Raw genomic sequence first — 16,653 nt, forward strand, 5'->3', positions numbered from 1 at the left:
GGCGGGGCAAAATAAAATGTAGTGACGGGCCATGTAAAATTATGTGCTGGGCCACAATAGATTCAGTACCCCCCTATGGGATTCAGTACCCCCCTTTGCAACTGGCTGCTTGACTTCCTCACAGACAGACCCCAATCTGTGAGAGTGGGCTACAACACCTCCAGTGCCATCTCCCTGAGCACCGGCTCCCCCCAGGGCTGCGTCCTGAGTCCACTGCTGTTCACGTTGATGACTCATGACTGCTGCGCCAGGTCCACTACTAACCACATTGTGAAGTACACGACAGTAGTGGGCCTCATCCGTGACAACAATGACATGGACTACAGGGAGGAGGTGAAACATCTGGTTGACTGGTGCAGAGCCAACAACCTGGTCCTGAATGTCAACAAGACCAAGGATATCATCGTTGACTTCAGGAAGCACCAGTCCAGCCACGCTCCACTCTACATCAACGGCACAGCAGTGGAGATAGTAAGCAGCACCAAGTTCCTGGGGGTGCAGATAACTGACAATATAACCTGGTCCCTACACACCAGAGCTCTTGTAAAAAGAGCTCAGCAGCGCATGCACTTTTTGCGTGGGATGAAAAGAGCACAGCTCCCTCCCCCCATTCTCAGCACATTCTACAGAGGCACTATAGAGAGCCTGCTGACCATCAGCATCTCTGTCTGGACTGGAGCCTGCAATGCCTCAGACTGGAAGTCTCTCCAGAGAGTGGTGAGGACGGCGGAAAAGATCATAAGGACTCCTCTTCCTCCTATCCAGGAGATCGCAAAAAGCCGCTGCCTGACCAGGGCTCAGAAAATCTGCAAAGACTCCTCCCACCCCCACCAAGGACTCTTTTCACTGCTGGACTCTAGAAAGAGGTTCCGCAGCCTCCGAAGCAGAACCTCCAGGTTCTGTAACAGCTTCTTCCCTCAGGCCGTAAGACTCTTGAACGCATCATAATTTTAAATTATCCCCTCAACTCCCCCCAAAATGGATTAACTCGCTGGAATAAAAAAGACAATATAACATACATCCATAAACGTGGACGCATGTGAAAAAGTGCAATATATTTATCTGTACAGTAATCTATTTATTTATTTATATATATATATATATATATATATATATATATATATATATATATATATATATATATATATATATATATATACAGGTAAAAGCCAGCAAATTAGAATATTTTGAAAAACTTGATTTATTTCAGTAATTGCATTCAAAAGGTGTAACTTGTACATTATATTTATTCATTGCACACAGACTGATGCATTCAAATGTTTATTTCATTTAATTTTGATGATTTGAAGTGGCAACAAATGAAAATCCAAAATTCCGTGTGTCACAAAATTAGAATATTACTTAAGGCTAATACAAAAAAGGGATTTTTAGAAATGTTGGCCAACTGAAAAGTATGAAAATGAAAAATATGAGCATGTACAATACTCAATACTTGGTTGGAGCTCCTTTTGCCTCAATTACTGCGTTAATGCGGCGTGGCATGGAGTCGATGTGTTTCTGGCACTGCTCAGGTGTTATGAGAGCCCAGGTTGCTCTGATAGTGGCCTTCAACTCTTCTGCGTTTTTGGGTCTGGCATTCTGCATCTTCCTTTTCACAATACCGCACAGATTTTCTATGGGGCTAAGGTCAGGGGAGTTGGCGGTCCAATTTAGAACAGAAATACCATGGTCCGTAAACCAGGCACGGGTAGATTTTGCGCTGTGTGCAGGCGCCAAGTCCTGTTGGAACTTGAAATCTCCATCTCCATAGAGCAGGTCAGCAGCAGGAAGCATGAAGTGCTCTAAAACTTGCTGGTAGACGGCTGCGTTGACCCTGGATCTCAGGAAACAGAGTGGACCGACACCAGCAGATGACATGGCACCCCAAACCATCACTGATGGTGGAAACTTTACACTAGACTTCAGGCAACGTGGATCCTGTGCCTCTCCTGTCTTCCTCCAGACTCTGGGACCTCGATTTCCAAAGGAAATGCAAACCAAACCAACCCAAACCATCAGTGATGGTTTGGGGTGCCATGTCATCTGCTGGTGTCGGTCCACTCTGTTTCCTGAAATCCAGGGTCAACGCAGCCGTCTACCAGCAAGTTTTAGAGCACTTCATGCTTCCTGCTGCTGACCTGCTCTATGGAGATGGAGATTTCAAGTTCCAACAGGACTTGGCGCCTGCACACAGCGCAAAATCTACCCGTGCCTGGTTTACGGACCATGGTATTTCTGTTCTAAATTGGCCCGCCAACTCCCCTGACCTTAGCCCCATAGAAAATCTGTGGGGTATTGTGAAAAGGAAGATGCAGAATGCCAGACCCAAAAACGCAGAAGAGTTGAAGGCCACTATCAGAGCAACCTGGGCTCTCATAACACCTGAGCAGTGCCAGAAACTCATCGACTCCATGCCACGCCGCATTAACGCAGTAATTGAGGCAAAAGGAGCTCCAACCAAGTATTGAGTATTGTACATGCTCATATTTTTCATTTTCATACTTTTCAGTTGGCCAACATTTCTAAAAATCCCTTTTTTGTATTAGCCTTAAGTAATATTCAAATTTTGTGACACACGGAATTTTGGATTTTCATTTGTTGCCACTTCAAATCCATCCATCCATCCATCCATTTTCTACCGCTTATTCCCTTTGGGGTCGCGGGGGGCGCTGGAGCCTATCTCAGCTACAATCGGGCGGAAATCATCAAAATTAAATGAAATAAACATTTGAATGCATCAGTCTGTGTGCAATGAATAAATATAATGTACAAGTTACACCTTTTGAATGCAATTACTGAAATAAATCAAGTTTTTCAAAATATTCTAATTTACTGGCTTTTACCTGTATGCACCTTATTGCTTTTTTATCCTGCACTACCATGAGCTTATGTAACGAAATTTCGTTCTTATCTGTGCTGTAAAGTTCAAATTTGAATGACAATAAAAAGGAAGTCTAAGTCTCTAAGTCTATAAAACTCTATGGCAGACCACATGAAATGATGTGGTGGGCCACATTAGAATGATGTGGCGTGCCACATTATTATTACGGAAAGTGCCACTTAAATTGAAGTGGCGGGCCACAATAAAAAAAATATATGGCAGACCACATAAAAGGATGTGGAGGGCCACATTAGAATGATGTGGCGGGGCAAAATGAAATGTAGTGGCGGGCTATGTAAAATTATGTGGTGGGCCACGATAAAACTTTATGGCAGACCACATAAAAGGATGTGGAGGGCCACATTAGAATGATGGAAAGTGCCACTTAAATTGAAGTGGCGGGCCACAATAAAAAAAATATATGGCAGACCACAAAATAATGTGGAGGGCCACATTAGAACGAGGTGGCGGGGCAAAATAAAATGATTTGGTGGGTCACATTAAAAAGATGTGGCTCGGGGCCTTGAGTTTGACATGTGTGCATTAAGGAGTGGGGGTTGGTTAATTATCCAGGACTATCAGCAGTGTGCTCAGTGAGCATCTATGAACATGTAATACTGTATCATCTCTTTCCCCTTTGAACTGAGGTAAATCTTCATTCAGGTTTTAAGTGAGGAGCCAGTACACGTTGGCTAGTAAATGTGAAGAGTACACCTCCAATACACCTGCTGTTCATCTGATTTAGGGTGACTCATGTCACACTCCACAGCGCAGCAGCCACAAATGGCCTATCAGACTTGAGTGTCTGAGCCCAGGAGGAATGAGGTTTATATAGACTCCTCTCCCCAGACACCATAACTGTCTCTTTCCAATGAGAGAAGCCCAGGCAGCCAAATGGAGCACAACTTCCATCTGCTGCGCAAAGGAAGAGTTTTGTCCTGGTGCACGCTCATCGCTCTCGGCGGGTAGAAGGCAGACAGGAAGCCAGTCGGGGAATTTAGACTACATCTGGACGTCTCTGTTTACCAACCTGACTTTCACTTGTTTGGCTGACAGATGATGAGAAGACGGCGGAGGGAGCCAACAGAGGCTGGCGCTGTCAGATTTGCATCAACGATTTTCAAATCTTGTCATGTACACTGAGAATATTTGCCCTCGTTTGCATTTTCCACTGGAAGCATTCAATTTGGTTTTTTTTTTTTTTTCAGCGTTTAGATCAACGCGGCCTGTAGCTACTTTTTTAACCTTCCGCGGCACATTCTAAAAATGCTATTCCGAATAAAACAAAAACATGGAAAAGTGGAATTAAGGAGTATAGAGGTGAAATGTAAGAGGAACAAGTTGCAATGTTGACTCTAATAACACAAAGCTGTCATGCAGGCAACTACCGGTACACTGCAAAAACTGAAATCTAAGTAAGATGAAATATCTCAAATAAGGGTGATATTTGCTTATTTTCTGTCTGATAAGATCATTCTTCTCACTAAGCAGATTTTATGTTAGAGTGTTTTACTTGTTTTAAGGGTTTTGGTCCTAAATGATCTCAGTAAGATATTACAGCTTGTTGCTGAGATGTTATGACCTATATTGAGTAAAACATGCTTGAAACTAGAATATCAACTGTTGCAAAGCTGTGTCATCAACACTCACAAGTATAAAACTACTTTTTTAAAGTACCGTATTTTCCGCACCATAAGGCGCCCTGGGTTATAAGCCGCGCCTTCAATGAACGGCATATTTCAAAACTTTGTCCACCTATAAGCCGCCCCCCGTGTTGTAAGCCGCATCTAACTGCGCTAAAGGAATGTCAAAAAAACAGTCAAATAGGTCAGTCAAACTTTAATAATATATTAAAACCAGCGTGATGTGGGCGCGCATGGAATCGTATATCAACATGGACGGAGCTGCGTGAAAAAAGCCACCCGGCCTCTTCGCGTAAACTTAAACTTACCTTAACCACTCGCTCATCTTTTCTTCATCCATCCATCCCTTCGAGTTAGCTTTCATGATGACGCCGGCTGGAAAGGTCTCTTTTGGCAAGGTCTTCCTTTTGAATATCACCATGGGTGGAAGTTTCTGGCCATTAGCATGGCAAGCTAGAACCACAGTGAAGGATGACTTCTCATTCCCTGTGGTGCGAATATTCACCGTACGTGCTCCCGTTGTATCCACAGTGCGGTTCACAGGAATATCAAAAGTCAGTGGAACCTCGTCCATGTTGATAATGTTCTCTGGCCGGATCTTTTTTTCAGCTATCTTGTTTTTACAATATGCACGGAAAGTAGCCAGCGTTTCTTGAAAGTCTTTAGGCAGTTGCTGTGAAATAGTAGTCCGTGTGCGGATGGAGAGATTGCGTCTTTTCATGAACCGGATCCCTGTCGCTTAGTAGGAGCCATTTTGTGGTCTTTACAGATGTAAACACACAAAGGAAATGAAACGTACGGTAATATCCGCGCTCTTTTTCTTCTTCTACGCGGGCGGGTGGTTGCTTACAGTAGAAGAAGAAGCGCTTCCTGTTCTATGGGGGCGGGTGCTTACCTTGGCGGTTGCTTGCGTAGAAGAAGAAGCACTTCCTCTTCTACGGGGAAAAAAGATGGCGGCTGTTTACCGTAGTTGCGAGACCGAAACTTTATGAAAATGAATCTTAATATTAATCCATATATAAAGCGCACCGGGTTATAAGCCGCACTGTCAGCTTTTGAGTAAATTTGTGGTTTTTAGGTGCGGCTAATAGTGCGGAAAATACGGTAATCATTTCTTATTTCAAGCATGAACAAAAAAATCATGACTTTGACACAATTGTGTCTCGTAATTAAAACATGACAGCCAAATGGACTTTGCTGTTTTATTTTCAATGAAACAATAGAAAATACGTACTCATATAGTAGTACAGTTTGCACAGTACAGTAAACTGACAGTTAATATTTAAACATTTAACATTTCTAACAATTTTGAACAGAAATAGTTCATGCACATTCAGATGAATTCTTCAAAATTACAATAAAAAAATGTTTGGCCAGGGGCCGGGCTTTATATATGCGCACTAATTGACTGAACGAGCACGCACTTTGCGCGATGATGTCATGTTGTCGATGGAAAAATGCATTTTTAGAAAGTATGATTTGCCTGAGCGGCTAGGAGACCCCGAGAGTAACAAGCGGTTGCCTTGTTGTCTTTCCATTAAGAACAATAAACTAGTTTTTAGTATAAGTTTGCTGGTTTCAAGAAATGTAATGCAGAGTGCATATCATTATGTCAAGATAATGGCACTAGCATGTACTTCATTTAAGAATATTTTTCAACATATTCAGCAAAAAGGTCTAATTTTTTTTTTTTATATCAAGAAATGTGCACTTGTTATTAGTGAGAATATACTTATTTTAAGGTATTTTTGGGTTCATTGAGGTTATCTAATTTTACTTGATTCGGAAAGTCTTGACAAGTCAAATTTTCTTGTTCTATTGGCAGATAATTTTGCATAGTTCAAATAAAATACCCCTAATTTTTGTAAATTTTTTTTCTTGTTTTTGAACACTGACTTTTTGCAGTGTAGGGCTGTCAAAAAATATAGATTTTCCGATTAATTGCGATTCCTTTTTTGTAACGACTCTTAATCGATTCAAAACAAGCAAAATCGATTCAAAACAAGCAAAAATCAATTAATTATTTTTCCCAATCTGTCCTCAGGCAAATCATATCATATTGTATATTATATATATTGTTTATTATATATATATATATATATATATATATATATATATATATATATATATATATATATATATATATATATATATATATATATATATAGTTGTTGTAGATCACACACTGCAAAAAGTCAGTGTTCAAAAACAAGAAACAAAAATACAAAAATGAGTGGTATTTTATTTGAACTAAGCAAAATTATCTGCCAATAGAACAAGAACATTTGGCTTGTTAAGACTTTCCAAAACAAGTAAAATTAGCTAACCTCAATGAACCCAAAAATACCTTCAAATAAGTATATTCTCACTAATAACAAGTGCACTTTTCTTGGTAGGAAAAAAAAGAGACCTTTTTGCTCAATATGTTGAAAAATATTCTTAAATGAAGTAAATGCTAGTGCCATTATCTTGACATAATGATATGCGCTCGGCATCATGATTTTTTTTGTTCATGCTTGAAGTAAGAAATGATTACTTTAAAAAAGTAGTTTTATACTTGTGAGTGTTGATGACAGAGCTTTGCATAAGTTGATATTCTAGTTTCAAGCATGTTTTACTCAATATAGGTCATCAAATCTCAGCAACAAGCTGTAATATCTTACTGAGATCATTTAGGACCAAAACACTTAAAACAAGTAAAACACTCTAACATAAAATCTGCTTAGTGAGAAGAATGATCTTATCAGACAGAAAATAAGCAAATATCACCCTTATTTGAGATATTTCATCTTACTTAGATTTCAGTTTTTGCAGTACAGGTGTCAAACTCAAGGCCCGGGGGCCAGATCCGGCCCGACACGTCATTTAATGCTGCCCACGAAAGCCAGGGAATAATGTGCATACTTCATCTTTCTTACTAAATGTTTTCATTGTTTCCATTTTGACAGAAAAAAATGTATGTAATACATATATTTCATGTTTTAAACTTTGATATACATACAGATATTTAATTGTTATTGATGTGAATCTTTGGGCACCTTGCCATTCGGTTTTCGATAGTTGTCAATCAATCAATCAATTCCTTTTATTGTCATTGTCATAATAACACTTAAGTCATACATGTCAATGAGATTTTGTTTGGGCTTTGTCTAGTGGCATAGAAACTGCATTGAAGTGCAGGTTGACAATAGTTTACATTTTAGCATTGTCAAGAAGATGGCGAATAGAGGGGTGTGGGGGCGGGAAGAGTCAGATGTCTGATCGGTGTTACGTTGATGTTGCAGCAATGCAATGTCCAGAGCACAACTATTGAGGTGGTGAGGAGTGAGGTAATAAGATGGTGGGGGGCAGTAAAGGGGCAGGCTGTTCATTTAGCAGTCTCACATCCTGGGGATACAGACTGTGAGACATTCTGGTGGTCCTGGCGCGAATCGATCTATACCTCCTTCCAGAGGGTAGCAGGTTGTAGAGGCCATGTGCTGGGTGTGGTATCTGTCCTTCAGGATGTTGTGTACTCGTTCGTTAAAAAGTCCAAAATCCAGTTGCAGAGGAAGGTGTTCAGACCAAGGTTGTGACGCTTAGATCTGAGTCTGTCTGGCCTTATTGTGTTAAATGCCGAGCTGAAATCGACATAGAGCGGTCTTGCATAAGTGTTCCTAAGCTCAAGATGTTCCAAGAATCTATGGAGTCTATTGTCGTCCTCATCCTTAAACGCATCTGTGTTTGTGATCGGCCATGAAAGGCGTTAATCTGCATTGGCAATCAGGTACGTTTTCATGAAAAAAGTCTGATAGTGATGGGTGGCAGATTGATTAGCTCATACTTGCCAACCTTGAGACCTCCGATTTCGGGAGGTGGGGGTGGGGGGCGTGGTCGGGGTGGGGCGTGGTTGGGGCGGGACTAAGAGGGGAGGAGTATATTTACAGCTAGAATTCACCAAGTCAAGTATTTCATATATATATATATATATATATGACTTTCAGTGAATTCTAGCTATATATATATATTTTATTATATATATATAATTAAGTTAAGGGTTGAATTGTCCATCCTTGTTCTATTCTCTGTCACTATTTTTCTAACCATGCTGAACACCCTTTCGCAGGTACCCAGAAAGGTTTCGAGTACCACCAAAAAAACTGAATCTCTGAAGACAGTATAAAAATCTGTGTTAAAGGTGTACAAATACTGTTTGTATAATAAGCATGTTATTTTTTACAAATGAGGGTTAAGAGTTCAGTACTAAAAAAAAAAAGAAAATAATGTGGCTTAAGTACAGTTTTTTAATCGAGCTGCTGCATTTTTTGGTTGGGTTGTTTATTTATTTTGAGTAACTTCTATACATTTCTAAAAGGGGATGAATGTAATAGTGATCTATGTTTGTCTGTTGCCATCTCCTGGTGAATGTTGGCTATAGCGTACTGGGGTTACTTTTTGGTTGGCCGACGATTTACGTGGTGTTGCGCACCTGACGTCACTCAGGTCCGCATGGAGCTGGAGGGGGCGTGGCTTCCAGCTCCGCCTGAATTTCGGGAGATTTTCGGGAGAAAATTTGTCCCGGGAGGTTTCCGGGAGAGGCGGTGAATTTCGGGAGTCTCCCGGAAAATCCGGGAGGGTTGGCAAGTATGGATTAGCATAACCACACATTTATACCAAATTTGAATTTGCAGGCCAAAAATAGGTAAGAATACAAAAGTATGTATTTCAATCCTTGTAACAACACAGTAAAACATTTTTAAAACAACTACCACATTATAGTGACAATAATCTGGAATAATTACTGCTTCTCAGGTGCAGTTGCTCAGCAGAGAGAAGGAGGACTTGCTGGCTGCCATGGAAACCTCCAGGAGCGCAATGGTGCAGATAGAAACTCAGAACCAGGAGCTGCAAAAACACTCCGCCAGTCTGGATAGAGATCTTGTGGCTGAGAGAGCAATGAAGGAACAGAAGATGAAGGTAGAAACGAAAGATAAGATTTATGTCCCTCTGTTGTTTTTATTAGGAATTGGTGCCTTGGTTCAATAGAGTTTTTAAATAATCAATATTATTGAAAAGCGTCCCATCATGCATGGGACGCTTTAGTAAGTATGAACTGTTTTAGTTATATTTTGAAACTTACCAGCGTTGCTTGGAGTGATGAAGGAAGAATCCATACGAGTAGTAACGCTATGGACGGCTAGAAGACGGAACGGCACTTCTACTTCCGGTTAAAAGCAGTAAATGGAAGGACACCGCTGTGAGAAAACTTGTCTAAAAGATGGCGCCATAGCTCAAACACTTAAGACTAGAAATGTCCGATCATGGCTTTTTTGCCGATATCCGATATTGTCCAACTCTTAATTACCGATTCCGATATCAACCGATACCAATATATACAGTCGTGGAATTAACACAATATTATGCCTAATTTTGTTGTGATGCCCCGCTGGATGCATTAAACAATGTAACTTTACCATGAATTGATTAACATAAAAATAAAAACTTATTGGGGTGTTACCATTTAGTGGTCAATTGTACGGAATGTGTACTGTACTGTGCAATCTACTAATACAAGTTTCAATCAATCAATCAAAAACAAGGTTTTCCAAAATAAGAGAACAACTTCAACTCCCAGTTATGGAAAAAAGGTGGGCGGGGTTTGGGGGTAGCGGGGAATGTATATTGTAGCATCCCGGAAGAGTTAGTGCTGCAAGGGGTTCTGGGTATTTGTTCTGTTGTTTGTCATTCTTGTTTGGTATGGGTTCACAGTAGGGATGTCCCGATCCAGGTTTTTGCACTTCCGATCCGATACCGATATTGTTTTTGCACTTCCGATCCGATACCGATACTGACCGATACCGATACTGGCCTATCCGAGCATGTATTAAAGTTTAAAGTTATTTAGCCTACTTAGTTGTCAGAATCATGTTGAAAAGGGTTTTAGTACTCTTGATAACAACTAGCCAGCTGAATAAGGGGAGTTTGAATAATACACAATGGTTGGTAACAAGAAACTGACCTGTTTATTCAAGGATAAACACAAAATAGACAAAATGATACATGACAAACAGAAATGGCATCATTGAACTAGGGCTGGGCGATATGGCCTTTTTTTAATATTGCGATATTTTAAGGCCATATTGCGATACACGATATATATCTCGATATTTTGCCTTAGCCTTGAATGAACACTTGATGCATATAATCACAGCAGTATGATGATTCTATGTGTTTTGATTGATTGTTTGAGACTTTTATTAGTAGGTTGCACAGTGAAGTACATATTCCGTACAATTGACCACTAAATGGTAACACCCGAATAAGTTTTTCAACTTGTTTAAGTCGGGGTCCACTTAAATTGATTCATGATACAGATATATACTATCAGATATATACTATCATCATAATACAGTCATCACACAAGATAATTACATTGAATTATTTACATTATTTATAATCCAGGGTGTGGAGGGTAAGTGTCAAAAAGACAGCCAAAAGAGTTTGATATGAGATTAAATCTAAAGTTAAATTATAGGGTAGAAATGCACCCATTTGCAGGAAATGTAGTCTTGATTTTCAACATTTTCTTTCAAGGCTTGCATGTCTACATTAAAACATTCTTCTTCATACTGCATTAATATATGCTACTTTTAAACTTTCATGCGGAGAAGGAAATCACAACTAAAAAAAATCACTAATTTTGTCATACGGTGTTGATGTGGAAATTTTTGCCTCGGCATTTTCATGGTGTGGACGTGTGGCACCGAATGGAGATAAGCGTCTCGACAGACGTCACAATATTTGAACAATGATGACGAAAACTGTTTTCTCTGTCGTGTCCGTGTGTCGAAAATTGTTATGCGCTTATTTTTTTATTTGATTTTGTGCGTGGCATAGATTTGCTATGCGCAGAGGACGCTTAAACAGTGTGCAATTGCACAGGCGAGCACCTTAGAGGGAGCGTTGCTCGCACGGCTGCGCTATCATCACAGCTAACGTTAGCCATGCTGCTAACTCTCTGCTCCGGGAGGACGTATACGTATGTGACGTATGACGTGACAGTATGTGACGTGTGTAAGAAGGTGCACTTGCTGTCTGTGAGAGGGAGACACAGGAAAGAGTGAGAAGAGCCTGTAGTGTAATGCCAGCAGCTAAAAGCAACTGCGTGAGAATTCACAGACCTGTGGATGTGTTGAAAGTGTGCTGGAAAATGCGGAACGGAAATTACAGAGCAGCAGAAAAGTGGAATGTATTATTTAAATAGGTGCGTTGGAAAACACGGACCGGAGTTTTTTTTAAAACTGGATCTTGATCGACATTTTCTCATGCCTTGCCGATACGCAATTTTTGGCAAATATCGGCAGCCGATCCGATCCAAATATCGGATCGGGACATCCCTAGTTCACAGTGTGGCGCATATTTGTAACAGTGTTAAAGTTGTTTATACGGCCACCCTCAGTGTGACCTCTATGGCTGTGGATCAAGTATGCCTTGCATTCATTTATGTGTGTGTAAAAGCCGCAAATATTATGTGATTGGGCTGGCACGCTGTTTGTATGGAGGAAAAGCGGACGTGACAACAGGTTGTAGAGGACGCTAAAGGCAGTGCCTTTAAGGCACGCCCCCAATAATGTTGTCCGGGTGGAAATCTGGAGAATGGTTGCCCCGGGAGATTTTCGGGAGGGGCACTGAAATTCAGGAGGTTGAAACCGATACCGATAATTTCCGATATTACATTTTAAAGCATTTATCGGCCGATAATATCGGACATCTCTACTTAAGACTTAAGTGTCTTTGTATGTGTTTAATGAAAACTATTTGGGGGAAAAAATCCATAAATCAGCCACACCTTTTACAAACCCCGTTTCCATATGAGTTGGGAAATTGTGTTAGATATAAATATAAAGGGAATACAATGATTTGAAAATAATTTTCAACCCATATTCAGTTGAATATGCTACAAAGACAACATATTTGATGTTCAAACTGATAAACTTTTTTTTTTTTTTGCAAATAATCATTAACTTTACAATTTGATGCCAGCAACACGTGACAAAGAAGTTGGGAAAGGTGGCAATAAATACTGATAAAGTTGAGGAATGCTCATCAAACACTTATTTGGAACATCCCACAGGTGAACAGGCAAATTGGGAACAGGTGGGTGCCATGATTGGGTATAAATGTAGATTCCATGAAATGCTCAGTTATTCACAAACAAGGATGGGGCGAGGGTCACCACTTTGTCAACAAATGCGTGAGGAAATTGTTGAACAGTTTAAGAAAAACCTTTCTCAACCAGCTATTGCAAGAAATTTAGGGATTTCACCATCTACGCTCCGTAATATCATCAAAAGGTTCAGAGAATTTGGAGAAATCACTGCACGTAAGCAGCTAAGCCCGTGACCTTCCATCCCTCAGGCTGTACTGCGTCAACAAGCGACATCAGTGTGTAAAGGATATCACCACATTGGCTCAGGAACACTTCATAAACCCACTGTCAGTAACTACAGTTGGTCGCTACATCTGTAAGTGCAAGTTAAAAGTCTCCTATGCAAGGCAAAAACCGTTTATCAACAACACCCAGAAACGCCGTCGGCTTTGCTGGGCCTGAGCTCATCTAAGATGGACTGATACAAAGTGGAAAAGTGTTCTGTGGTCTGACGAGTCCACATTTCAAATTGTTTTAGGAAACTGTGGACGTCGTGTCCTCCGGAACAAAGAGGAAAAGAACCATCCGGATTGTTATAGGCGCAAAGTGTAAAAGCCAGCATGTGTGATGGTATGGGGGTGTATTAGTGCCCAAGACATGGGTAACTTACACATCTGTGAAGGCGCCATTAATGCTGAAAGGTACATACAGGTTTTGGAGCAACATATGTTGCCATCCAAGCAACGTTACCATGGACGCCCCTGCTTATTTCAGCAAGACAATGCCAAGCCACGTGTTACATCAACGTGGCTTCATAGTAAAAGAGTGCGGGTATTAGACTGGCCTGCCTGTAGTCCAGACCTGTCTCCCATTGAAAATGTGTGGCGCATTATGAAGCCTAAAATAGCACAACGGAGACTCCCGGACTGTTGAACAACTTAAGATGTACATCAAGCAAGAATGGGAAAGAATTCCCCCTGAAAAGCTTCAAAAATGTGTCTCCTCAGTTCCCAATCGTTTACTGAGTGTTGTTAAAAGAAAAGGCCATGTAACACAGTGGTGAACATGCCCTTTCCCAACAACTTTGGCACGTGTTGCAGCCATGAAATTCTAAGTTAATTATTATTTGCAAAAAAAAAAATAAAGTCTGTGAGTTTGAACATCAAATATCTTGTGTTTGTAGTGCATTCAACTGAATATGGGTTGAAAAGGATGTGCAAATCATTGTATTCCGTTTATATTTACATCTAACACAATTTCCCAACTCATATGGAAACGGGGTTTGTATATAAGCCGCAAGGTTCAAAGAGTAGGAAAAAAAGTAGTGGCTTATTTGTGTGGAATTGACGGTAAGTGTATTGACTCGAAAAGATCCACGTGCGTTGTGTTTGTAGGACCTTTCATCGGCCGTGAAAGAAGTGGAGGAGCTGACAGGCCAGCTCAGCAGGCAGCAGCAGCAATGGCAGCGGACTGGCCAGGAGCTGGAGCATCTACGCAAGGTAGAAAACACATTTTTTTCTTTAGACACGTGCGTCTCTGAGGAGTTCTCCAGTCAAGCGCTGAGACCGCTGATGGCCGCCCTGCAGCTATCAGCAGTAGCTCTTAGAAGGATTGTAGCCCAAAGCAAAGGAACTGCTACCGCGTTTCCATTAGCCCAGACGTTGACAGGACAGTTGACACGAGGGCGGCCGGGAGGTCTGACTTTTCAGTGTGCACTCATTGTTAGTGCTGTCTGGCCTTTTCATGCTCACACTGACCACGTCATCGGCGGAATGTTAGCGGAGATCCACCGATTATTTGGCATTTTGAGCTATATCGGTATCAGCCGAGTGTGAAGCGACTGGGATGAGAATCAGCACCTCCAAGTCCGAGTCCATGGTTCTCGCCCGGAAAAGGGTGGAATGCCATCTCCGGGTTGGGGAGGAGACCCTGCCCCAAGTGGAGGAGTTCAGGTACCTGGGAGTCTTGTTCACAAGTGAGGGAAGAGTGGATGGTGAGATCGGATCGGTGTGGCGTCTTCAGTAATGCGGACGCTGTATCGATCCGTTGTGGTGAAGAAGGAGCTGAGCCGGAAGGCAAAGCTCTCAATTTACCGGTCGATCTACGATCCCATCCTCACCTATGGTCATGAGCTTTGGGTTATGACCAAAAGGACAAGATCACGGGTACAAGTGGCCCAAATGAGTTTCCTCCGCCGGGTGGCGGGTCTCCCTTAGAGATAGGGTGAGAAGCTCTGCCATCCGGGAGGAGCTCAAAGTAAAGCCGCTGCTCCTCCACATCGAGAGGAGCCAGATGAGGTGGTTCGGGCATCTGGTCAGGATGCCACCCGAACGCCTCCCTAGGGAGGTGTTTAGGGCACGTCCGACCGGTAGGAGGCCGCGGGGAAGACCCAGGACACGTTGGGAAGACTATGTCTCCCGGCTGGCCTGGGAACGCCTCGGGGTCCCACAGGAAGAGCTGGACGAAGTGGCTGGGGAGAGGGAAGTCTGGGCTTCCCTGCTTAGGCTGCTGCCCCCGCGACCCGACCTCGGATAAGCGGAAGAAGATGGATGGATGGATGGAATCTTACTTAGATTTCAGTTTTTGCAGTTTAGGGAGGTGTTTGGAGCACGTCTGACCGACAGGAGGCCACGGGGAAGACCCAGGACACGTTGGGTGGGCTACGTCTCCCGGCTGGCCTGGGAACGCCTCAGGATCCCCCGGGTGGAGCTGGACGAAGTGGCTGGGGAGAGAGAAGTCTGGGCTTCTCTGCTTAGGCTGCTGCCCCCGCGACCTGACCTCGGATAAGCGGAAGAAAATGGATGGATGGATGGATCTACAACAGAACTACATCAATATATAAAACACATATGGGGAGGTCTGGCTCGGTTGGTAGAGCGGCCGTGTCAGCAATTAGAGGGTTGCAGGTTCGACCCCCGCTTCCGCCATCTTGTCTCCATGTAGTCTAAAAGTAGATAAGCTACTCGTTAAAAAAGTAGCTGAGCTACTGGAAAATGTATTTAAGCTACAAAGCTTAGCTGCATGTCGCTTGTTACTGCCCATCACTATCGATCTCTAAATAAAAGCTCTGAGTTCCTTAAGCTTTTTTTTGCTCCACAAACTAGAAGCAATTCCATTCTAATTAACGATCTGTGGTTCCACGCTCTGACAAGGAGGCGCAGCAGAACTCTGTGCTAGACATGGAGATGGCCGACTATGAACGTCTGGTCAAAGACCTCAACGCCAAACTCTCAGAGAAAGACCAGTGTTCCGAGGACTTGAAGGCTCAAATAAGCAGACTAACCGAAAAGAAGGAAAGTCTCCAACAAGAAATTGGTATGTCCAATTTGATCATACATGTTCTCCACTAATCTGGATTCCAGTGAATACTCAAAACTACTACTATAAATAAATACAACATGTGTGTTCCTTGATCTTTCAACCAAGATCCTTTTGTATTTGCGTGTCCAGAAACTTTAAAGTCCCAGTTGGACCAAGCAGAGGAGAAGACCGCCAAGATCAAACAGTTGCTGGTGAAAACCAAGAAAGATCTGTCTGATGCCAAGAAGCAGGTCTGTTTCTCTGCCTTCTGTTTCCTCTGTGCTGATGAATGCAATGTAATCACCATATTTAGGGCCCGCATGGCCCATTGTATAAGGACTCCCAAAGGGAGTCCTTATGCAATGGGACATAAGGACCTATTGAATTTGTAAGGTTTTATTATTTTTCTTCTTTCTTTTTTCTTCCGCCGCCTCTTTGAGCTGTAATTTGACCCACTTAACATGCTTCAAAACTCACCATATTTGACCCACACATCAGGACCTGCGAAAATTGCCTTTTAATGAAAAAACCAAACCCCAAAACTCAAAATTGCGCTCTAGCGCCCCCTAGGAAGGAAAAAAAAACTAAGCTGCCTGTAACTCCCACTAGGAAGGTCAGAGAGACATGAAACAAAAACCCCTATGTAGGTCTGACTTACACCAAACTTTTATAATTGTACATCTTTGGGCAAAAATCAACAG

At 42.0% G+C, this 16,653-nt stretch overlaps 1 protein-coding gene across 1 annotated transcript in view; it reads left to right on the forward strand.

Moving 5' to 3' along the window:
* Positions 1-16,653, forward strand: part of LOC133574055 (GRIP and coiled-coil domain-containing protein 2) — a 95,510-nt gene that overhangs the window by 28,387 nt on the left and 50,470 nt on the right. The window contains exons 12-15 of the mRNA XM_061926078.2: positions 9,316-9,480; positions 14,047-14,151; positions 15,805-15,967; positions 16,103-16,203. Coding sequence (XP_061782062.1) covers positions 9,316-9,480; positions 14,047-14,151; positions 15,805-15,967; positions 16,103-16,203 — 534 coding nt within the window. The remainder of the gene's footprint in view (positions 1-9,315; positions 9,481-14,046; positions 14,152-15,804; positions 15,968-16,102; positions 16,204-16,653) is intronic.

The sequence above is a fragment of the Nerophis lumbriciformis genome, linkage group LG31, assembly GCF_033978685.3.
Source record: "Nerophis lumbriciformis linkage group LG31, RoL_Nlum_v2.1, whole genome shotgun sequence".
In the NCBI taxonomy this organism is placed as follows: Eukaryota; Metazoa; Chordata; class Actinopteri; order Syngnathiformes; family Syngnathidae; genus Nerophis; species Nerophis lumbriciformis.